This window comes from Crocuta crocuta, unplaced genomic scaffold, assembly GCF_008692635.1.
Source record: "Crocuta crocuta isolate KB4526 unplaced genomic scaffold, BGI_CrCroc_1.0 scaffold149, whole genome shotgun sequence".
NCBI classification, from domain to species: domain Eukaryota; kingdom Metazoa; phylum Chordata; class Mammalia; order Carnivora; family Hyaenidae; genus Crocuta; species Crocuta crocuta.
In genome coordinates, this window is record NW_027551561.1 from 1397558 (window position 1) to 1421927 (window position 24370).

Consider the following 24370-nt stretch of genomic DNA (forward strand, 5'->3'; position numbering starts at 1 on the left):
AGTGGGGTGGGGTTTTTGTTTTTCGGGGGGGGGAGGAAGGGATATATGGGAAGTCTAATTTCCTATCAATCTTACTGTGAACCTTAAATTACTCTAAAAAAGTCTCAAAAAAGAGGGAGGAAAAAAGAAAATGCACAACACAGGAAAATACACCTGGGGTCTGTGATGTTAATGGAACTGTTTCCGATACAGGGGCTCCAGAATCTCTATAGAAGAGAACCTGTCTTGAAGCTGACTTTTTTTTAAATTTATTTAAAAAATATTTTTCTATTTAAAAAAAATGACTTTATTGTTAATTTTTAAAATTTAAATCCAAGTTAGTTAGCATATAGTGCAGTTCAGGAGTAGATTTCAGTGATTCATCCCCGATGTATAACACCCAATGCTCATCCCAACAAGTGTCTTCCTTAATGCCCCTTGCCCATTTAGCCCACGCCTCCCGCCTCAAACCCTCAGTTTATTCTCTATATTTAAGTCTCTTTATGTTTTGTCCCCTTCCCTGTTTTTATATTACTTTTGCTTCCCTTCCCTTATGTTCATCTGTTTTGTATCTTCAAGTCCTCATATGAGTGAAGTCATATGATACTTGTCTATAATTTTGCTTAACATAATGCTCTCTGGTTCCATCCACAGAGTTGCAAATGGCATTGAAGCTGACTTTCTTAGTAAATATGTTAAGGTTTTATTGTTTATTTTTGTTGTTGCTGGTGAAGTTTTATAGAAAAAAATTGGTGGTGATTATGAAAGGCTTAAAGCTCACCCCTCATGCATACCATCCATCTCTTGGCACTGTCATTGGTCTCTACTTTTTCATAATTGTTGTGAAGCTTGAATGAACCGTTCAAAATGTTACAAATTTTTATTTAAAAAATATTTAAGAAGGAGAAAAATTGCATACAGTCTTAACCATTTTAATAAATTGTTCATTTCCATCTCCTGTTTTTTCAATAAACATATGACAGTTAAAATCATAGATAACATTTTGTTTACCGCTATTCCAGTTGGCTCAATTTCTTTAAAGTTTCTGTAATTACTCTTTTCAATAACTTATACTTCCATTTTTCGCTATTTTGATTGCAGCACTTAAACATGAAGTTTATTTTTCCTTATTCACAAACAAAAACAATGCATGTTCAATTTAAAAAACAGAATTTGATCTGTTTCCTCCTCAAAGACAATTGCTATCTAAATTCTGGGATTTATCTTTCCAGGCCCACACACCTATACAGACAAAACTTTTTTTGACAGATTTGGTAACTTGCCTTTTCTTTTTCAAGGTTTTTTTGTTTTTAGTTTGTTTGTTTGTTTTTTTTAGGAGGGGAGGGGCAGAGAGAGAGGGGTAGACAGAATCCGAAGCAGGCTCCACAATGTCAGTTGAGAGCCCAATGCAAGGCTCGAGCTCATGAACTGTAAGATCATGACCTGAGCTGAAACCAAGAGTACGGATACTTAGCCAAGTGAGTCACCCAGGGTGCCCCTCTTTTTTCTTTTTTTAAACAATTTTATTTTTAACCTCTGTACCCAACTTGGGGCTTGAACTCATGATCTTGAGATCAAAAGTCCTATGCTCTGAGCCAGCCAAATGCCCCTAGCTTACTTTTTCTGAGACAATATTATGAATATGAATTTTTGTTTATCAATAGATAATACAATAAATGTATACAACATTTTAGATGGCTACTACTTTTCACAAAAAATACCATAGTTAAAAAGGTTTTACATAACTTGTTGAACATTTAGATTTGGGAGGGGAGGATCTATAGTAATGTAATGAAGAGACGTTGCAAGATCTTTGTGCCTATGTCTGTGCTTTGGGTAGGTAGTGGCAAATGTATTTTGCATCAAAAGGCATGCATACTTCTAAGACATTTGATAATCACTGCCAAACTGACTTCCAGAAGAGTTGTAGATTATATCAATTTACATTCCCAACAGCAGTTTCTAAGGAATGCCAGCTTCACCTAGCTGTATCATTTTTAATCTGTCAATTTTTAAAATTTATTTTTGGGAGAGAGAGAAAGCAGGGGGAGGGGCAGAGAGAAAGGGAGAGAGAGAATCCTAAGCAGGCACTGTGCTGTCAGCACAGAGCCCTGCACAGGGCTGAAACCCACGAACTGTGAGAGCTGAAATCAAGAGCTGGACGCTCAATTGACTGAGCCACTGAGGTGCTCCTTAATCTGTCAATTTAATGAAATACGTCTAGTAGTTTGAATTTACACTTCTTTACTAGTGATTGAACATTATTTCTGTATATTTATTGGCTACATTCTCTTGTGAATCTTTAACACACCACTTACTGACGAAATCAATTTCCTCTGAAATGCCATGTTTAGCAAAGCTAAATTTCTATTAACACTTGGAGCTTTTCTAGACTTTGTATTTTGTTCCACTAACCAGACTGCCAATTCCTTTTCCAGTTCACTGCATTAATACATTCTTTCATGATTACGCTAAAATGTATTGGCTTTTCTGGTTACACCTCTGACATTTTTTTTTTTAATGTTTTATTTATTTCTAGGAGGGAGAGAGAGAGAGAGAGAGAGAGAGACAGCGTCAGCAGGGGAGGATCAGAGAGAGAGGGAGTCACAGACTCTGAAACAGGCTCCAGGCTCTGAGCTGGAAGTCAGCACAGAGCCCGACGTGGGGCTCGAACCCACGAACCCCGAGATCATGACCTAAGCGAAAGTCGGAGGCTTAACTGACTAAGCCACCCAGGCGCCCCTCTGACATTTTTTAAATAGATTTATTTATTTTGGGGAGAGAGCATTTGAGGGGTGAGGGGCAGAGAGAGAAGAGAAGATCTGAAGCGGGCTCTGCACTGACAGCAGGGAGTACGATGCAGGGCTTGAACCCATGAACTGTGAAATCATAACCTGAGCCAAAGTCAAGATGCTTAACCGACGGAGCCACCTAAGCACCCCAAATCTCCAACTCTTGATTTCAGCTCAGATTATGGAGGTAGAGTCCCGAGATGGGGGCTCTAATACACAGCGCAAAACTTTCTTGGGATTCTATCCCTCTTTCTCTGCCCCTCCCCTGCTTGTGCACATGTGGGCATGCTCTCTCCCTCTTAAAAAAAAAAAAAAAAAAAAGGAAAGAAGAAAATGTATTGGCTTTTCTCACGCAATTCTTCCATGAACTTTCAAAATCCTTTGTCAAGGTTGCTGGAAAATCCAGTTTAAGATATACTTAGGGTACCCGCGGGGCGCCTGGGTGGCTTAGTCGGTTAAGCGTCCGACTTCCGCTTAGGTCATGATCNGGGTCATGATCTCACAGTTTGTTAGTTTGAGCTCTGTGTTAGGCTCTGCACTGACAAGATAGAACCTGCCTGGGATTCTGTCTCCCTCTCTCTTGCCCCTCTTCCACTAACACATGCTCTCAAAAATAAACATTTTTTTAAAAGATATGCAAATGAACCGGGGGCATAATTGACATTTAAAAATACTAAATCTTCCCATCCATGAACATGGGTGTCCTTCAATTTAGTAGTCTTTTTGTTTCAGGTTTCTCAGTAAGATTTTCATTACTTATGTCCTGTGTAGCTCTGATTAAACTTATGCCTAACTACAAAATATTTTTGTTGCTTTTGAAATAAGGTATTTTTAAATTAGATTTATTGATTGCTTACTGATGATGTATATGAAAGGTAATCATTTTTGTATATTTATCATGTAATAATAGGATACTTAGATTACCTTGTTAGATATAATAGTATTATAGTTCATTCTCCAAATAATCACACCATCTGTAAATGAAGATGATTTGTCTTTACTTTATAAACATACCTCTAGTAACTTTTTCAGTAACTTCACAGTTAATTGGTTTATCTGGATTGCCACTTCCTCCTGAATTGATTTCAGAAATTTTTATTTTTGAGGGGAAATCATCTAATTTAACATTTCAAATAGGTTAGTATAACATTGAACATATTAATATTTTAAGCAGTCTTCCTATCTGGTATACATTTATTCATTCAATCAACAAATATTGAGCACCTCTATGTGTCAGATATTATTTGTTTTTGGGGTCACAGTGTTAGAATAGACTTGTCATTGCTCTTTAAGCTTATAATCTAGTGGAGAGATAATTTACAAATATTGATAGGTGATATTAGGGAAGTATGTTATGATAGGATACTACTATAATGGGAGGTTATGTAGATCAAGGATGAAGGAGATTAAGGAAGGCCCTGTATGGAGAAGTGAAATATGTTATGACCCATAAGGTGAATGGGCAGAATAGAGGGAAAAGTGTTTGAAGTGGAGGGAATATGTGTGAAGGCTTCAAGGAGGAAAAGAACTTGGCATATTCTAGAAACTAAAAGAAGCCAATGTTTCTGAAAACAGTGATCAAAGGGGAGTGTGATAAGAAAGAAGAGTGAAGGTGGCAAAGTCTACATCATAAGTGACCATGGCTCACGGATTTTTTTTCTGAAGGGCAACAGAATGCCTTTGGATAATTCTGAGCAGGTAAGTGACATGTTAGAATTTGTATTTTCAGAAAATCACTCTGGCTCCATTGTGATGAATGAAAAGGAAAGAAATAAGATTGGAATCAGGGAGTCCATTTAGGAAGTACTGTTGTCTATATGAAAATCCACAGGTGCTTGGATGGTGAAGGTGAGGGTAGAAAAAATAATCATTCAAGATATTGTTTTGGAAAAACATCTGATTTTTAAATGGGCAAAGGAGTTGAATGGACAGTCCTCCAAACAAGATATACAAATGGTCACAAGTACATGAAAAGTTGCTAAACATTACTAATCACTTGGGAAATTAAAATAAAAACCACAATGAGATACCACCTTACACCTATTAGGATGATTACTATTAAAAAACTAACAAGTTTTGGGCAGGATATGGAGACACTGGAGCTTTAGTGTACTGTTGCTTTTGGTAGGAATATAAAATGGTGCAGCTGCTATAAAAAACAGTATGGTTGTTCCTCAAAAAGTTAAACATAGAATTACTGTATGATCCAGCAATTCCTCCTCTAGGTATATACCCAAAAGTATTCAGAGTGTTATGCCTATGTTAGGTAGGATTCATAATAGCCAAAAGGTGGGAAGAACCCATGTATCTATCAACAGGTGAATGGGTAAACAACATGTGGCATATACATACAATGGAATATCATTCTGAGATGCTACACAGATGAATCTTGGGATATGCCAAGTGAAATAAGCCAGTCACAAAGTCACAAAGAAACAAATACCATACGATTACACTTATATGAAATACCTAGAGTAGTCAGATTCATAGACAGAAACTAAAATGGTGTTTGCCAGAGGCTGGGGGGAATTGGAAGTTGTTAAATGGATATAGTTTCAGTTTTGCAAGATAAAAAGAGTTCTGGAGATTGGTTGTACAACAATGTCAATGCACTTAACACTACTGAACTGTACACTTAAAAAATGGTTACGATGGTATATTTCATGTTATGTGTACTTTACCACAATTAAAAAAAACCACACACACACACACACAAAATCAATACATTTTGGAGATTATAATTAGGACTCTTGGTTGCAAGTCACAGAATCCCAATATGAATTGGCTTAGGCACAAGGCGGAGGTGACAGCATTTACTGGCTCACGGAATCCCAGAAGAGTTGAAACATGGGTAGGGCAGGAATATGGAGTTTCAGGAACAACTGGAACCAGGGACTTGAGATTTTTCCAGGACTTTCTCATTGTTTTTTCACCTCTGCTGTTTTCTGCATGTTGGCTTCATTCTTTCTCATTGCAGACCAGCAGGTTCCACATGGCAGGACATTTGGGTGTTGACAGCTCCTGTGTTTTACATTTTATGGTTTCCACACTGGAGAGGGATTTTTTTCCCCTAGTTTCAGTTCAAAAATTCTGGGTAAGGATTCTGATTGGCACATCTTGGCCCAAGACAAGTGGCCAAGGGTGTGAGGTCATTTAAGATAATACTATGCAACAGTCAGAAGTATTTACAGAAACATGAAAAACAATGATTTCTATGACACAGTATCAATTATGCACATTTAAGACACATACATGAAACAGTACTGTATATTATTCAAAGATACATGTATATCCAAAGACATATATCAAACACATTAGAGTGGCTACCAAAGAAGGGAGGGAAGGAACAGAATAACTGGTTTGAAGGGAAAAAAGTAAAATGAGAAAGGACTTGATGACAAGGTGAATCAAATAGCATGATTGCCTCAAGTCCTGCACCTGAGGGAAAAATAGCAAACGAAATAAGTAAGAAAAAAAGGAAAGACAGAAAAAGAAAAGGTACTTTCGAGTGAGGATGGGGGTGGGGCAATTTTCAAGAGAAAAGGTGAAAATGTTGGGGTAATTAATTCCATGGCTGTCCACTGCAGAGATAGAAGAGACATGTCCTGATATTGGATTAAACGTGGGGAGTGGGGAGGGGTAAGTATTAAGGGTAACTCCTGGGTTTTGACTTAGATGGTGGCATAATTTACTAATATAAGACTGGTGAAGAAACAAGTATTTTAAGGGAACATCGGAGATTTGATGAGCTAAGTTTGAATTACTTATGAAACAGCTAAAAGGATGTTCCTTTTGCTTTTGCTAGAAATGTCTATTTTTTCTTAAAAGATTTTATTTTTAAATAATCTCTACCCCCAGCATGGGGCTTGAATTTACAATCCCAAAATCAAGAATTACATGCTCTATCGACTGAGCCAGCCAGGTGTGTCTATTTTTTTTTAAGTTTATTTATTATTTTGAGAGAGAGAGAAAGAGAGAGAGAAAGAGAGAGAGAGAGAAGGCGCAGGAGCAGGGAAGGAACAGAGAGAGAGAAACCCAAGCTGACTCCACACTGTGAGCGCAGAGCCCGATGCGGGGCTTGAACTCCATGAACTCTGAGATCATGACCTGAGCCAAAATCAAGAGTAGGACACTTAAACGACTGAGCCACACAGGCGCCTGGAAATGTGTCTATTTTTAATGTCTATTTTATTTCTGAAGAATGAGCTCTTCAATTTATTTGTCAAGTGCTATTCTTTTTCCTTTATTAATCTCTGATTTCACCTTTATTTCTTCCTTCTATTTTCTACTCTTAATACTTAGCATATTATTCTTTAAAAATCTTTTTAAGTTTTTAAAAGTTTTTATTTAAAGTTTTCAATTTTAATTTCAGTATAGTTAACATAGTGTTATACTAGTTTCAGGTGTACAATAGTGATTCAACAATTCTACACATTACTCAGTGCTCATCAGTATAAGCATATGCCTTAATCTTCATCACCTATTTCACTCATTCTCCCACTCACCTCCCCTCCCGTAACCATCAGTTTGTTCTCTATAGAGTTATGAGTCTGTTTCTTGGTTTGTCTTTTTCCCTTTGCTCATTTGTTTCTTGAATTCCACGTATGAATGAAATCATGTTATTTGTCTTTCTCTGACTGACTTGTTTCATTTAGCCTTATACTGTCTAGCTCCAACCATGTTGTTGCAAATGGCAAGATTTCATTCTTTATGGCTCAGTATTCCATTGTGTGTATATATACACGCACACAATATCACATCTTCCTTATCCATTCATGTGTTGATGGACACTTGGGCTGCTTCCATAATTTGGTGATTGTAAATAATGCTGCAATAAACATAGGGGTGCATGTATCTCTTTTGAATTGGTGTTTTTGTATTTTTTGGGTAAATACCCAGTAGGGCAATTACTGGATCTCATTCTTTTAAAATTCGTAAGGGGCACTTGGGTGGCTCAGTTGGTTAAGCGCCCAACTTTGGTGCAGGTCATGATTTTTTTTTTTTTTTTTTTATTTNCGAAAGTCGGATGCTCAACCGACTAAACCACCCAGGCGCCCCTTGTGCAGGTCATGATCTTGTAGCTCGGGAGTTCCAGCTCTGTGTAGGGCTCTGTGCTGACAGCTCAGAGCCTGGAGCCTGCTTCAGGTTCTGTGTCTCCTTCTCTCTCTGCCCCTCCCCTGTTCGCACTGTCTCTCTCTCTCAAAAATAAACATTAAAAAAGTTTTCAATTAGTAATAAAAGCACTCAGGCTATAAATTTTCCTCTGAGTACTGCTTTAATGATATATTTTGCTATGCAATATTTTCATTAATTTTTAAAAATCCACAATTTTAGCTTTGTTCACTTTTTTGACCTATTAGTTATTTAAAATTTATGTTTTGGGGTGCCTGGGTGGCTCAGTTGGTTAAGTGTATGACTTTGGCTCAGCTCATGATCTCATGGTTCGTGGGTTCAAGCACCGTGTCGGGGCCAGCCCCGCGTCTGACAGCCAGCTCAGAGCCGGGAGCCCGTTTCAGATTCTGTATCTCTTTCTTTCTCACTCTCTCTCTCAGAAATAAATAAAACATTAAAAAAAAAAAAATTGAATTCCTCCTTTTCCCATTATCCAAATGTGTTTTGTTGTTTTTTGGATTGCCTACATGTGACCAAACTCCTACTGTTAAGAATTTAAAACACTGTAGAACTACAAAGATGTTTCAATCTCTCCCATTATATGTACTCTCTTCTACAAAGACAACCACTATAATTTAAAAGTTTGATGTGTATAGGTCCACACCTTTTATTGGATGTATTTATATAGAAACATATATATGCAATAAGTGTTTTTTTGCTGGCAAGCAGATAAAACCATATTCTATATATTGTTCTGCAACTGGCTTAAAATTTTTTAAACATTATACATTTGACTGTTCCATGTCAAACACATTTGAATTCTTTAAACTCCGAAGCTTTCATTGTAATACAGGTCTAACTATGATGATCTGTTCATTTATTTTTACTTTCGTGTTTCATAAACACTTTGAGGGCTAAATTTAAGTCTTAAATTCAAATTTTTTTCATCAACTTAGTAAATTTTTTTCTATTATTTCTTTGATAACTGCTCCTTCTCAGTCAGTTCCATTATGACCTTCTGGAACTTGTATTTATTATTAATTTTCTGGATCCATTCTCCATGTCTTCTATTCTTATCTCTCATAGTTTTATGTTATACTTCCCTTCTGAGTTCTGGTAAATTCTCTTGAGCTGTTTAATTTGCCAATCAAGTTTTTCCGAAGAAAGTATTGTTCAAGATTATTTTCCCATCTTTTGAAAGCAATTGATGCAATGTCCTCTCTACCTCCAATGTTAAAATGAGCTAGTTTTTAATATCTTTTCTTATTTTGTTCATGTTTTAAAGATTGCCATTTGCTCTGACCACTCAAATCAATTTCCTTCTTTTGAACCATTGAATCTTTTCACTTATCTTTGGCCTTTTCTCCATCTGCTTAACCTTCTGTTGGCTAAATCAGCATCACAAAATAGGGACTAAATGAGTTCTGTCAGAGACTGTTCAAATCTTTTAGGCCCAATCTAAGGAATAAGTATTGGTAACTATCTTTTGATGGCGTAGAGGTCCAATAGACTGTGTGGGATTGGTAAAGAGCAACAGGTGGAGGGAGTTTCACCACAGTTCTGAACAGGGGCTCAGGAACCAGAAGTTTAAGTACCAGTCTTCTGATACAGTTACATTTTAAATATGAAAACCAAAAAAAAAAAAAAAAGAGAGAGAGAGAGAGAGAGAAACAAAAAACCCAAAGCAAAACGACCATCACAGAACCAGGGAAGTCAAGTAATTTTCCCAAGAATCCACAAAGATACAGAACTTCCCAAATCAATTTACAATACCTCTTGATTGACTTCCACACAATCCCTTCCCTCAGCAGGAGCCAACCATACTGTATTTTTTAAAAGTCAGGAGGAAAAAAAGAAAAATGTCAGGGGTCTTGGAGAGGTAGTCTGCCATAAGGAAAAGACGGACACTCTGGTAGCTAACCATTGTGCCACCCTGGGCAATTTGCTACGGTTCTCTAGGATTCAGTTTCCTCATCTCAATAAAGGGAGGCGGGGGGGCGCCTGGGTGGCTTAGTCGGTTAAGCGTCCGACTTTCGCTTAGGTCATGATCTCGCGGTTCGTGGGTTCGAGCCCCGCGTCGGGCTCTGTGCTGACTGCCGGCTCAGAGCCTGGAGCCTATTTCGGAGTCTGTGTCTCCCTCTCTCTCTGACCCTCCCCTGCTCACGCTGTCTCTCTCTCTCTCTCTCTCCTAGAAATAAATAAAACATTTAAAAAAAAAATAAAGGGAGGCGGGGGGGTGCAGATAATAACTGCTCTTACAAGATCTTTAAGGTCCCCAAGTAAAACACTGGGGCACTAGTCCGGGCATATGGCGGGGGATCCCGGCCTGATATGACTGGGGGAGGCCGGATTGTGGGGTGTCTCCGTCAGCCCAAAGCCCCAGACCAGCACCAGTGTCCTCGATGGCCACCACGGCAGCAACAGCAGCCACCGCAGCGANCCTCTGCCTCCTCCCTGCTCTGTCCGCGGCGCTCCGGAGCCCCCGCCCCTTCCCCCAGCAGTGGGGGCGGGGGCCGAGGGCGGTCCCCTGGCCGCCGCACCAGCCCGGAGGCCGGTGTGGAGTCCTGGCTTCGCCAGCTCCGGCCCCCTTCGGGAGAGCTCGCCTGAGTTCCTGCCTCCGCCCCCTTTCTCACCGCGAAGGTGACTGTTCCCCATTGCCCCAGCCTTCTCAGACCAGTCTGTGAATTCCCAGCCGGCAGGAGACGCGGAGAGGAGTGGGCGCTGGGATCTGGTGGAGGCCCGCCCCAGGGTGTATCGTTCCCAGAGGAATCATCTTCATGCCTGCCCTGTCATCTCTTTAGAGTTGGAGAGAAGGAACTGGGGAAATCGAGGAGAAAGATTGGACAGCTTGGGACTTCCTTGCTGAACTTTTTCCCCCAAGGAAGGCTGCGCCGCAGAAGGGATCCAGGACCTCCAGTAGAGAGTTGACTCTACTCTGGTTTGCCCTTGGCAAGTGTAGGAGCAGTGTTTATCAGACAGAATGCTCATCTTGCAAATTAAAGTCTCCGTCCACACTAGGAAAGCTCCAAGGAAGATTTTGGTACCTCATCTCTCCTTTGTTAGGCAGTGGTGTTGTGTAGAGTTGTGCTTCTCAGGCTTGTGGCCAGAGTCTGTGAAATGGGTTTTCGTTGGTCATCTGAATGAGATTATTCAGGTTGTTTTCTCCTCTGCTCTGAAAAGTAGCGGTAGCTCTTCTCATTCTTCTTCCCCACCTCTCACCTAAGTTACAAAGGCTGCTAAGGGTGAGCTATTCTGGAGGTAAACTGCTTTACCTTTGTCTGTACTTGATGAAGTAGTGTTTTAAACTTTTGAAAATACTGAAGCAGTATCTTACACTTCAGGGGGTTTTGTGTTTTTGTTTTTTTCTGTTTTGTTACACCCATGAGTTTAAATGCTGGAGGATGTTGCTTATCCCTGTTATGGGCTTGTTTGCATTGGTGTTTGTAGAACAGTATTAGGATTTTATATAGCATTCTGTTTTGGGTACTCTATAATCTCACTAATTCCTATCAGTTTCCCATTGAAAAGTTTGGTGGCTGTTTGTAGTAATATCTCCCCTTAAAAGATAAAGGTAATAGATACAAAAAAATAGATACTTGCTTATCTGTCATTCATTAAGTTTATGGGGCCTGGAGAGTAGTTTCTAAAGTCCTGTACTCTTACGCTTGAATGCTGCAGACCTGAGTATTTTGAGAGCATGTCACAATACTTCCGTTATCCTCCAGAGAAAGCTCCTTTATGGAACTTTTTCCTTCTCATATTCCACATCACAGTAGCAGTTAGTCTCAGTATTCTAATGATGATAGTCTGAGCAGTATTTCCGTGGAATGACTGCTGGCTGCTGTTAGAGAGTTGGTGAGCATGATTGGAGTTGACGAATGTGAAAGGAACTGCTTCCTGTTTGCTTCAACAGGAGGTATGTGTTTGGGCACTTGGTATCCTAAAAGAAGAGGATTGTCCTGGTCAAGCTCAGAGACTGGAGTTGCAAATTTTTTCTTCAGAGATGTCCAGAACTGTGGATTGTTATGCATACCCCTCTTTTTCTCCTTTCCTGTAAACTACTTCTCCTATATTAAAAAGGACTTAACCACTCTGGAAAAATGTTAGAGGCACTAGAAGAAAAGACTAAGATGGATCCAGGGTCTCCGTAGCAGAGAACAGTCTGATGCTCAAATGGTTAGAGATCTTTTATTCTGGCAGTGAGGTAGTTTGGGGTCTTGGGGATCTGGATATGACTTGGGTAACACGAGAGTATGATGTTTTTTTTTCCTGTTTCCCTAACCCAAGTGTAGGTAGCTCCAACATAATGAAGTTCTTAGCCTTGCCAGTTGCTGAACAAATACTGTAAACCTAGTAGAATTTCTGCTCATTTGGAAATTTCCTTTCATGTCCACCAGTATTAGCATTTCGATGTGTAATTCTTGCTTGGCATTTCTGTTACTTGACCAGAATGACAGGTTTTTTTTTCCTTCCCTCCTCTTTTATTCTTTTCTTCTACCTGTTTCTCCCCAACACTCTCCCAACATCGCAGAAAACATGAAGGAGCCCAGGCAGCGCAAAGATAACAGGCGCCCAGATCTGGAAATCTATAAGCCTGGTCTTTCCCGGCTAAGGAACAAACCTAAAATCAAGGAACCTTCTGGGAGTGACGAATTTAAGGATGAAATTGTTCATGACAGAGATTCTTCTGCTGTTGGAAATGGTACACAGCTCATTAAAGATGTCTGCAAGGAACTGAATAATCAACACCAAAATGGTCCTGTAGATCCAGAAAATACTCGGCTACAGGAGTCCTTTCCTAGGACTTCTGGACCAGAGGATCGAAGTCTAAGAATTATCAAGAGAACAAAGAAGCCTGACATGCAGATCTACCAGCCCGGCAGGCGTTTGCAGACTGTCACCAAAGAATCGACTAGCAGGGTGGGTGAGGAAGAACTCCTCAATCAGGTGGAACAACTGAGAGTAGAAGAAGAGGAGTATAGGGGAAATGTGAAAGAGGAGGTTGTAAATAAACCAGACAAGGATGAGGCAGAAAAGAGCCTCAATGGTGACAGAGTAAGGGGTGCAAAGGGAGAAAAAGGAAAGAGAATTGAAAAGGGGGAGGGGGTAAAGAAAGTGAACGATGACCCGGCACAGGGGAAGCCGGGTTCTGCGAAGCGCTACTCCCGCTCAGACAAACGGAGGAACCGATACCGCACTTGCAGTACCAGCTCAGCTGGCAGCAACAACAGTGCTGAGGGGGCTGGCCTGACTGATAACGGATGTCGCCGTCGTCGCCAGGATCGGACCAAGGAGAGGCCACGACTGAAGAAGCAAGTATCTATGTCCTCAACTGACTCTTTAGACGAGGACAGAATTGATGAGTCTGATGGACCCAGGAGGAGCTCGGAAAGGAAGAAACATTTAGAAAGAAGCTGGTCTGGCCGTGGGGAGGGAGAGCAGAAAAGCAACAGTAAAGAAAACCGAGGCACACTTCGTGTCACTTTTGATGCAGAAACCATGAGCAAAGATTCCCCCCTGGTGAGATCATCCAGGGAGGATGTGGATAGGATGAAGCCTGACAAAGGCTTGAGCAGTGGGGGCAAAGGCTCTGAGAAGCAAGAGTCCAAAAACCTGAAGCAAGAACTTCGGGGTCGGGGACGAGGCATTCTGATTCTGCCTGCCCATACCACCCTGTCTGTCAATTCAGCCGGTTCTCCAGAGTCTGCACCTTTGGGACCTCGGCTTTTATTTGGATCTGGTAGTAAGGGATCTCGGAGTTGGGGCCGAGGAGGTACCACCCGACGATTATGGGACCCAAACAATCCTGATCAGAAACCTGCTCTAAAGAGCCAGACACCCCAGCTGCATTTCTTGGACACTGATGATGAAGTCAGCCCCACTTCTTGGGGTGACTCCCGCCAGGCCCAAGCGTCTTACTATAAGTTTCAAAACTCTGACAACCCCTATTATTACCCCCGGACACCAGGCCCTGCCTCCCAGTATCCTTATACAGGCTATAGCCCTCTGCAGTACCCCGTGGGCCCTACGAATGGTGTATACCCTGGGCCTTACTACCCAGGCTACCCGACTCCAGCAGGACAGTATGTTTGTGGCCCTCTCCCTGCCAACACTATGAGTCCTGAGGAGATGGAACAGCATATGAGGAACATGCAGCAGCAGGAGCTACATAGGCTTCTCCGGGTGGCTGACAACCAGGAACTGCAGCTCAGCAACCTGCTGTCCAGGGACCGCATCAGTCCAGAGGGCTTGGAGAAGATGGCTCAGCTCAGGTATGATGTGTCCCATGTGGGCTAGAGGGGAATGGAGATAAGCTAGAGGTATATGGGCCTCTGTGGCTGAGGAAGGTAGAAGCTTTTAGGCAGGTCACTGGGTCACTCCCTTTCACATTGAGTTGTATATGGAAGGGGCAGTTGGAAAAAACAAAAAATTTTGTTTGTAGTCTTAGAAATGATTATGCTTCCCACTTTTTCTTTAAGAAAAAAAAATCTTTAACAGAACATGGAATCTGGAAATGGAAAAGGAAAGACTTTCCAGAATGCCAAGAAGTGAACAGCATATAACTTGTGGTGAAGATCTTATTTCAGCTGTTAAATTTAGGTGGAGGCCTATGGGGAAAAACTACTTTCCTAGACATAACTGTCTTTAGAATGACATTCTGCTGCACAGAGTGGAAAGTCAAATGAGGACCTGGTGGCATTTTGGATTTCCTGCCAAGGAAGGTGTTTAATTTGCAAGAAGCTCAAATCTTGGGTCTAGCCTTTCCTGTGGTGTATTTGGAGCTAGAAGTTGCATGTATTTCATTCCAGAGCTGAACTGCTGCAGCTATATGAGCGCTGTATCCTATTAGATATTGAGTTCTCTGATAACCAGAATGTGGATCAGATCCTATGGAAGAATGCTTTCTATCAGGTGATTGAGAAGTTCAGACAGCTTCTCAAGGATCCGAATGTTGAGAACCCAGAGCAGATTCGGAACAGACTGTTGGAACTCTTGGATGAGGTAAACCATCATCTTTTTGTCCTCAGGATAAAGGCTTCAGCATTCTGTAGTTGTGATAGGTTTTTATCACCTGAAATATGATTTATGGCAGAACATTGAAAAAAATTTGATGTCTTTTCTTGGGTTTAGGCCTACCCTACCCTTTTGCTTCCTTGGGATCATAACTAACTGCCACAGTGCTAAGCTTGGAAATTTTCTGAATGTCCTGTTTGGAGGGAGGGTGATTGTTGGGAGAGAAAGTGTGTGTGTGTGTGTGTGTGTGTGTGTGTGTGTGTGTGTGTGTCTGTGTTTGTATTTTTAAAACCATGGAGGGGCTTATGCTATGGATTTGTCTTGTGTTTAGTTGGTGACCAGTAAATACGATGTGTGCCTCTCTTTACATGGGATGACTGAACATTAGCAGAACTGTGGACAGGTTATCTAACCCAGTTCCTGGTGGGTAGATGGGATCAGAAGAGCCTGATTCAGCTGTTTCTTATTTTTTGTCTTTATAGGGTAGTGACTTCTTTGATAGTTTGCTTCAGAAGCTGCAGGTTACTTACAAGTTCAAACTGGAGGACTACATGGATGGTCTTGCCATTCGCAGCAAGCCATTACGCAAGACAGTAAGCCAGCTTTTCTATCTTAAATGTATCCATCCATTTAGTAAGCATTTATCCAGTGTTAGTTATGTCCTAAGCACTTGCTGGGTGTTGACGATACAGAATGAAAGTCCACTGGGGGGAACAGATTGATTAAATGAACAATTATAACATAGTAAGTACTAATGTAATGTTATATACACAGTGTTGAAAGGACACAGAGTGAAGTGGCTCTGATTCAGACTGGTGGGGTCAAGGAAAACTTTTGAGAGACTATCAGGTCTTGAAACATGACTGGGAGTGGAAGGGGCAATACAAGGTACAGTAAGAGAGAGTTAGAAAGTTTGTTAGAAAGTGCCAGAAGTTCAGTATGCTGGTTTCTGTAATGTGGAGTCAGGCTATTGTAGGAGGTAAAGTGAATGAAGTAAAAGGGATAGATCAAAAACTTTTGTATGCCATACTGAAGAGTTTGGACTTTATTTGGAATCAGTGAGGAGCCATTGATTGATTTTTCAGTAAATGGATAACATAGATTTCTTGTTAGAACCAGTCACTCTGGCAAATGGATGAGTTAGGGCAAGAGTGGAGCTAGGGGAGTCAGGTTGTGGGCCTGAACTAAGGTAGAGGTAATGGAGGTGGAAAAGAGGAGACAAATTGGAAAGATCTAAGGGAATTATAAGTAACGTGCTGGCAGATTTGGTGTGAATGATAAGACAGGAGGCATAAAGAGTCTAGATCATTCTCTAGTGTGTGGCCTAGGAGAGTTAATAGTTTAGTTGTGGCTGTGCTTAAGTGGAGGAAGTTAAAAAATGAACACGTAAATATTCTGATCTGTTTAAAGCTCAGGAGAAAGAGCTAAACTGGTAATCCAGATTCAGAAGTCATCAATGTATAAGTGATAGTTGAAGCAAAAGTTGGGATGCAGGGATATTGGCTAGTCACCCAGAGAGTAGGGGGAATCAAATTTCAAGGTGGTAGTGGATAGAATTATAAACTGCTGTAGAGTCATCAAATGTTAAGATTACTAAAGGTGTCCATTGGATTGGATGACTTTATTAAAATTTACTTCCGTTGGAGAAGATGGAAGCCAGATTATAGGGAATAAGAGGTGAGAAAATAGATACAATGAAGGGAGTAATACAGACCATTCTTTTAAGAATCTTGGCTGTGAAGGCAACAAGGGAAGATAGTAGTTAAAAGAGAACATAGTGTCAAGAGAAGTTTGCCTTTAACCTGGAAGAGGCTTGAGCATATTTATATGTTGAGAGAAAAGGGCCAAAAGAAAGGAAGAGGTTAAAGAATCATTAGAGAAAGGCATATGAATTATGGAGCAGAGACTTCCTCTTGCCTTTCTACTCCTTCTGATTGCTGTGTACAAACCCTGTCGTTACTCAACAAGTATTTATTGAGATCCTCCTACCTGCCATGTGCCTTTCTAGGCACACATAATTCATTGTAGAACAAGAAAGCCATGATCCCAGCTCTTGGAGTTTAGAGTTTGATTAGGGGTGAGTACACGTGTTGGATTAGTAAGTGTAGATACAGTGATTTCTACAGAGGATGTCATGGTGCAGGCATAACGTACAAGGGTTTAGAGGATCATGGAAGACTGAAGAAGTAGTGCTTAAGCTGGGGCTAAAGACCTGAGTTGTTAGGTGAAGGGTGGGGGGGTATGTGAAGATGCTAGAACATTCTCTGGAGAGGAAGTAGTATATCTGCAGGTCGTAAAGTGGGAAAGAGCATGGTGTGTTAGGAAAACTGAGAAAGTCTAGTCTGACAGAAGCCCAGAGAGAGAAGTGGGAAGTGGTGCTGAAGAGGTGAGCAGAAGCTAGATCATCTGGGACTTCATCCTAAAGATAGTGGAGAGCCTTTGGTGGAATTTGTTTTTTTCTTCCTCCCATTGAGATGGCAGAGTGCTATATTATGGAAACATAATTGGTTTTCTTGGTGTTTTATCAGTTAATTACCAAGGATTCTTGGTGTTCATTCATAGAATGTGCAGAATAGTGAGGACTCTGACGGTGTGTGACATGTAGAGGTATGTAACTTTGCTGAGGGACCCATTTGTTAGTATTGGGAGGCTGATGTGCAGCAGTTAGTTATTTAGCTCATGGATGAGCCTTGCTAAGGGGTCAGAATCTACCTCTTCTTGAGGCTTTGTTCTTTACTCTGTGATGTGTTAATTTCTTGTGTGTGAAGTGGAGTGGTATTATGTTATGAAGTCATGCTCCTTAGGGTTTTTGGTTGGACACATGTCTTGGGATTGAGAAAACTCTTGTTTTCTCACGGATGATAGATGCCAAGCCCATTAGTGAGAAAACATATATGGAGAGGCAGAGAGAACTACAACTCTCTTGTAGGTGTTTGCTAAGGGGTAACTATATTATTAGTTCTAGGGGAATGTTAATTGTTTCGCAAAGTGGATGTAAGGCAGTAACACAGTACAGTGATATTAATAGTTTGAGAAGAGAGGGGCTATAATGATGATGGGAAAATAAAAGGATAAATAGTTGTCTTAATATTTGTATATCACTTTATAGTTTGTGAAGTATTTAACACTTATTCTCTCCGCTTACCCTGTGGAATATGTATTTCTACATTCAGATGAAGAAACTTGAGTCCCCAAACAGTCCCAAAGACCTATGTAAAATCACACAACTTCAACATAGTCAGGTTTCCTGACTCCTAGTTTCAAAATGTTTTCTTCTGTTTACCTGGGATTTGAAATAAAAATGACCCCCTCTTGCTTCTGCCATTCTTTCTCATTAAATTTTGCATCACATTGTTGGCTGTTTTTTGCTAACCAAGTTTAGACTGAAAACTTTTTACTTTGTCGAGGACTGCTAGTGCCTTATTAATGCTGCTCTGTCACTTTGATCCCATCCCTGTCCTTTGGGGTTGAAGTTAGAGTTTCTTGGGTGCATTACTAACTGATGATTTTTTCTGAAGGTAAAATATGCTTTGATCAGCGCCCAGCGATGTATGATTTGCCAAGGAGATATCGCTAGATATCGGGAACAAGCCAATGACACAGCAAACTACGGGAAAGCACGCAGGTACTTTTGCCTCTTGTTCATTACTTCTCTTTCCTTGTGGCGTTAAGCTAAGCCCTTTCAAGAGCAATGGGCCACCTGAGCTGCCTCCCATATGGAAGTCCTACAAGTGTCCCTATTGGTGTCTGTTACCAGGCTCTACCATTCCAGTGTTAACATCTAACACTCCAGCTTATGTCTTAAGCAGTAAGGGCTATCAAGTGATGAAGTGGAAAAGAGTTGATGTGGAGCTAGCATTTTTTACTGTTTTTCTATTCCAGTTGGTACCTAAAGGCCCAGCATATTGCTCCCAAGAATGGGCGCCCCTATAACCAGTTGGCTCTGCTGGCAGTGTATACGGTAAGCAATCTTATGGACAGGGGAAGTGTTTTACAGGCAGTATCTTAGAAAGAATGGATTTCGATAGTATCAGCTCCTGGAGCTAGAATTCATCTGAACACTAAACCCAAAGAATACCCTTTCCTGCCTCCCATCCTCACATTCCTTTTGTTCCTTTCAGAGGTAAGTTGTCAGCGATTCCTTACTTAAGTTGAATCTGTGCTTGATCTGCTTTCATCGCACTTAAGTTCCTAAGGGAAAGCTCATGCTCCAACCAAACACCACTCACTCTTTGTTTTTGACCAAGGCTTCTACTCTGAATCTTGTTGCTTCCCTTCCCTGTCCTGTTGAATGAGGTTACTCATTTCCAGAAAGAAAATAAGGATCATTTTCACTTTTCCTTAAAGTCCTCACCTATCCTTAAGAAGTCAGATCCTTCTTTTTCCCAGATAATCCCTTTATTCCTCTTAGCTTTCCACCTAAGGAGCCTCCTTAGCAGAAGCATTAGTTCCACATCATCCTACATCTTACCAAACAGAGTGTCTTGGGAGCGGATAACGGCCCCCAGTAAGGAAGCTGAATTGAAGTGGGGAAGGTCAATAGTAGGTATCAAAGATTTAAATGTAAAGCAGCTAACATGTCGTTTTAGCAGGGAGAGTTTCATAATGCTGTAAAATTCATTGCCCAAATAAACAATATTTGAATGAAAAAATTGTTTTGAGTTAAAATTTTTATTCCCCTTTACTCCACAAAAGATTCTAAAATATTCCTAATACTTAATTATGGATTGAAATCATTGATTAAGTAATGTGGTTTATGGATACACTTCCTTCATAATCTATTGAATATCTTCACTCACTTTTTTTTTTAAATGTCTTTATTTTGAGAGACAGAGACAGAGAGCGAGCAGGGGAGGGGCAGAGAGAGAGGGAGACACAGAATCTGAAGCAGGCTCCAGGCTCTGAGCTGTCAGCATGAGCCGGATGCAGGGCTTGAACCCATGGACTGTGAGATTATGACCTGAGCCAAAGGTGGACGCTTAACCGACTCAGCTACCCAGGCCCCCCTCTTCACTCACTTTTATTCTCTTTAGTACATTAGCAGTACTGTGCAACCATCAGCTCTGTCTAGTTCCAAGAGATTTTCTTCTTCTTAAAAAGAAACCCCACACCCATTACTGTCCATTCCTTCCACCTCCCAGCCTCTGGCAATCATTGGTTTGTTTTCTGTCTCAGGATCTATCTATTGAATGTTTCATGTAAATGGAATCATAGTATGTGGCCTTTATATCTGGTTTCTTTCCTTTAGCATAAAGTTGTTGAGGTTCGTTTATGTTGTAGGATGTCTCGGCACTTCATTTCTATGGCCAAGTAATATTCTCATTGCATGGATATACCACATTTATTCATTAGGTGGTGGATGTTTTGGTTGTTTTCAGCTTTTAGCTATTGTGAATAGTGCTTTGTCAAGTACAAGTATTTGTTTGAATATGTTTTCAGTTCTTCTGAGTCAATACCTCGTAGTGGAGGAGTGCCTGGGTGGCTCAGTCGTTTAAGCATCTGACTCTTGGTTTCAGTTCAGGTCATGATCTCATGGTTTGTGGGTTCGAGCCCCATGTTGAGCTCACAGTACAGCCTGCTTGGGATTCTCTCTCTTTCTCTCTCTCTCTCTCTCTCCCCCCGCCCCCCCTCCTTCTACTTCTCCCTTACCTAAGTGCACTCTCTCTTTCTCTCTCAAAAATCAAAAAGAAAAAAGAAAGAAAGAAAAACAAAGAAACAGACTAGGAGTGGAATTGCTGGGTTGTATGGTAATTCTGTGTTTAACTTTTTAAGGGACCACCAGACTTTTTCATGGAGGCTGTACCATTTACATTCCCACCAGCAATGTACAAAGGTTCCAGTTCTTCCATGTTCTCACCAACATTTGTTTTTTTTTTTTATTATGACCAGCCTAGTGAGTGTGAAGGGATATCTTATTGTGGATTTGTGGATTTGTGGATTCCCACCCCCCACCCCCACCTTGTGGACATTTTTTTCTTTAATATTTTTTCTTATTTTTTAAAATTTTTGGTCAGTTTTATGTTTGCAGAATAATTAAGCAGAAAGTGCACAGTTCCCGTATATTCCCTCAACTCTCCTCTCCTCAATTTTCCTAGTCATTAACATTTTGCATTAGTGTAGTACATATGTTTATAATTGATGAGACGGCATTGATACATTATCACATATAATAAAGTCCATAGTGTATATTAGGGTTCACTTAAAAAAATTTTTTTTAATGTTTTATTTATTTCTGAGAGAAAGAGACACAGCTTGAGCAGGGGAGGGACAGAGAGAGAGGAAGACACAGAATCTGAAACAGGCTCCAGGCTCTGAGCTAGCTATCAGCACAGAGCCCGACGCGGGGCTCGAACCCACAAACCGCGAGATCATGACCTGAGTTGAAGTCGGACACTTAACCAGCTGAGCCACCCAGGCTCCCCTAGGGTTTACTTTTATATTCTGTGTACATTCTGTGGATTTGAACAAACTTCTAATGACATGTATCTATCATTGTAATGTCATACAGAGTAGTTTCACTGTCCTAAAAATACCCTGTGCTCCACCCTGTACGTGTTCATCCCCCCTCACTACCTGAACCTCTAGCAATCTTAATTTTTACTGTCTCTCTAGTTTTGCTTTTTCTTGAATGTCGTATAGTTGGAACCATACAGTATGTAGCCTTTTCAGATTCCCCTCTTTCACTTAATATGCATTTAGGTTTATTTTTGAGGCTTGATACCACTTTATTTTTTATTGTTGAGTAATACTCCATTGTATGGATGTTCTGCAGTTTATCCATTCCCCTATGGAAGGACATGTTGGTTGCTTATGAGTTTTGGCAATTATGAATAAAAATGCTATAAATGTTTGTGTGCAGGGCTTTGTGTGGACATATATTTTCATTTCATTTGGATAAATACCAAGGGTATGATTTCTGGATTGTATGGTAAGAGTAGAATGTAGTTTTGGAAGAAACTGCCAACTGTCTTCTGAAGTGGCTGTGCCATTTTGCATCCCACTGACAGTGAGTGGGAGTTCCTGTTGCTCTGCATCTTCATAAGCATTTAGTGTCGTTTGTGGTTTGGATTTTGGTCATTCTGATAGGTGTGTAGTGTTACCATCCTGTTTTACCTTGCAGTTCCCTAATGACATATGATGTGGAGCATCTTTTCGTATGCTTATTTGCCATCTGTGTATCTTCTTTGTGAGGTGTCTGGATCTTTTGCCCATTTTTAAATTGGAGGGTTTTTTTTTCTTACTGTTAAGTTTTAAGGGTATATTTTGAATTTTTTAAAATGTTTATTTTTCAGAGAGAGAGGCAGAGTGTGGAGTGGGAGAGGGGCAGAGAGAGACAGACACAAACAGAATCCAAAGCAGGCTCCAGGCTCTAAGCTGTCAGCAGAGAGGCTGATGTGGGGCTCAAACTCATGAACCGAACCGTGAGATTATGACCTGAGCTGAAGTCAGATGCTTAATCAACTGAACCACCCAGGCGCCCCGAAGAGTATATTTTGGAATACCATTTCTTTATCAGATATGTGTTTTGTGAATAATTTCTCTGTGTGTGGTTTATATTTTCATTTTCTTGGCACGGAACAAGATTTTAATTTTACTGAAATCTAACTTACCAACTTTTTCTTTTGTGGATTGTGCTTTTGGTTTAATATCTAAGAACTCTTTATCAAACCCAAGATTACCTAGATTTTCTCCCGTGTGATCTTCTAGGAGTTGTGTAGTTTAGCATTTTACATCTAGGTTCTCTGATCCATTTTGAGTTAATTGTTGTGAAAGGTTTAAGGTCTGTGTGTAGACCCATTGTTTTGCATGTGGATATCCAGTTGTTTCAACTCCCATTTGTTGAAAAGATGATCCTTTCTCCATTGAATTGCCTTTCCCCCTCTGTCAAAGATCGGCTGACTGTGGGTCTCTTTGTGGGTTTTCTGTTACATTCTTTTGATCTCTTTGGCTGTTTTTGGGCAGTACAACATTGTCTTGATTATTGTAGCTTTTTAGTAAGTCTTGAAGTCGGGGAGTTTGGTCTTCGGACCATGTTCTTCTTTCTCAGTCACGTGTAGGCTATTTTGGATCTGCCTTTCTGTAAAAACTTTAGAATCAGTTTGTTGCCAACCTACAAATCTATTGATTTTGAAGTAGTATCTCATCGTGGTTTTGATTTGCATTTCCCTAATGACTTATGATATTGAACTGTACTTCATTATGTGGCCATTTGGGGAACTGTCTGTTCAAACCCTTTTTTCATTTCTCTTCTTTTTTAAAACTTTTTTAAAAGTTTATTTATTTTTGAGAGAGAGAAGAGGGAGTGGGGGCAGAGAGGGAAGGAGAGAGGAGAGAGTCAGATGCTTAACTAATTGAACCACCCTGGTGCCCCTGTTTTTTCACTTTCTTGATAATGTCTTCTGATGCTGAAAAGTTTTACATTTTGATGAAGTCCAGTTTACATATCTTTTCTTTTGTTGCTTGTGCTTTTGTGTCATGGTTTTGAAACTGTTATCAAATTCCGAGTTAAGAGGCTATATCCCTGTGTTTTCTTCTAAGAGCTTTTATAGTTATGGTTCCTTTATTTAGATCTTTGATCCATTTTTCATTCCTTTTTGTAGATGGTGTGAAATAAAAGTCCATCTTCATTCTTTTGCATATGGATATCAACCTTCCAGTACCATTTGTTGAATGTTCTTTTCCCATTGGCTAGTCTTGGAATTGTTGTTGAAATCAGTTGGTACATGGGTTTATTTCTAGACTCTTAGTTCTCTTCCATGGACCCATATGTCCACCTTTATGCCAGCAATGCCAGCATTCTTTTAATTACTGTAGCTTTGTGGTCAATTTTGAAATCAGGATATGTGAGTTTTCCACCTTTATTCTTCTTTTTCAAGATTATTTTGGCTATTTGGGGTTTCTTGTAATTCCATATGGATTTTAGGATCCGCTTTTTCATTGCTTCAAAAAGAGTCATTGGGATTTTCATAAGAATTACGTTAACTGTGTAGTTGCTTTGGGCAGTATTTACACAGATGTTTTGGTTTATTTAAGTCTTCTTTAATTTCTTTCAGACATGTTTTATAATTTTCATTGTCTAAGTTTTACACTTTTACACTTGGTTGTTACTCTTATTTAAAAAAAAATTTTAATGTTTATTTAATTTTGAGCGAGAGAGACAGAGTATGAAGAAGGGAGGGGCAGAGTGGGGGAGACACAGAATTCGAAGCAGATCCAGGCTCTTAGCTGTCAGCACAGGGCCCAATGCAGGGTTTGAACCCACAAACTGTGAGATCATGACCTGAGCTGAAGTTGGATTCTTAACTGTCTGAGCCACCCAGGTGCCCCTACACTTAGTTATTAAATTTATTCCTAAGTATGTTATTCTTTTTCATGCTATTGTAAATAGAATTCTTTTCTTAATTTCTCTTAAAGGCTATTTATTACTAATGTATAGAAATTTAATTGATTTTTAAGCATTGATTTTAGTCTTA

The 24370-nt window shown here is 40.2% G+C and overlaps 2 protein-coding genes across 2 annotated transcripts in view; one reads left to right on the plus strand and one right to left on the minus strand.

The window, feature by feature from the left end:
• SRR (serine racemase) overlaps positions 1 to 10298 on the minus strand; it is a 17913-nt gene extending 7615 nt beyond the window's left edge. The window contains exon 1 of the mRNA XM_077749907.1: positions 10143 to 10298. The gene's annotated coding sequence lies outside the window, so the exon portion shown is untranslated. The remainder of the gene's footprint in view (positions 1 to 10142) is intronic.
• A 2121-nt stretch (positions 10299 to 12419) lies between these two features.
• SMG6 (SMG6 nonsense mediated mRNA decay factor) overlaps positions 12420 to 24370 on the plus strand; it is a 223765-nt gene continuing 211814 nt past the window's right edge. The window contains exons 1-5 of the mRNA XM_077749661.1: positions 12420 to 14155; positions 14693 to 14885; positions 15380 to 15490; positions 18416 to 18522; positions 18780 to 18858. Coding sequence (XP_077605787.1) covers positions 12420 to 14155; positions 14693 to 14885; positions 15380 to 15490; positions 18416 to 18522; positions 18780 to 18858 — 2226 coding nt within the window. The remainder of the gene's footprint in view (positions 14156 to 14692; positions 14886 to 15379; positions 15491 to 18415; positions 18523 to 18779; positions 18859 to 24370) is intronic.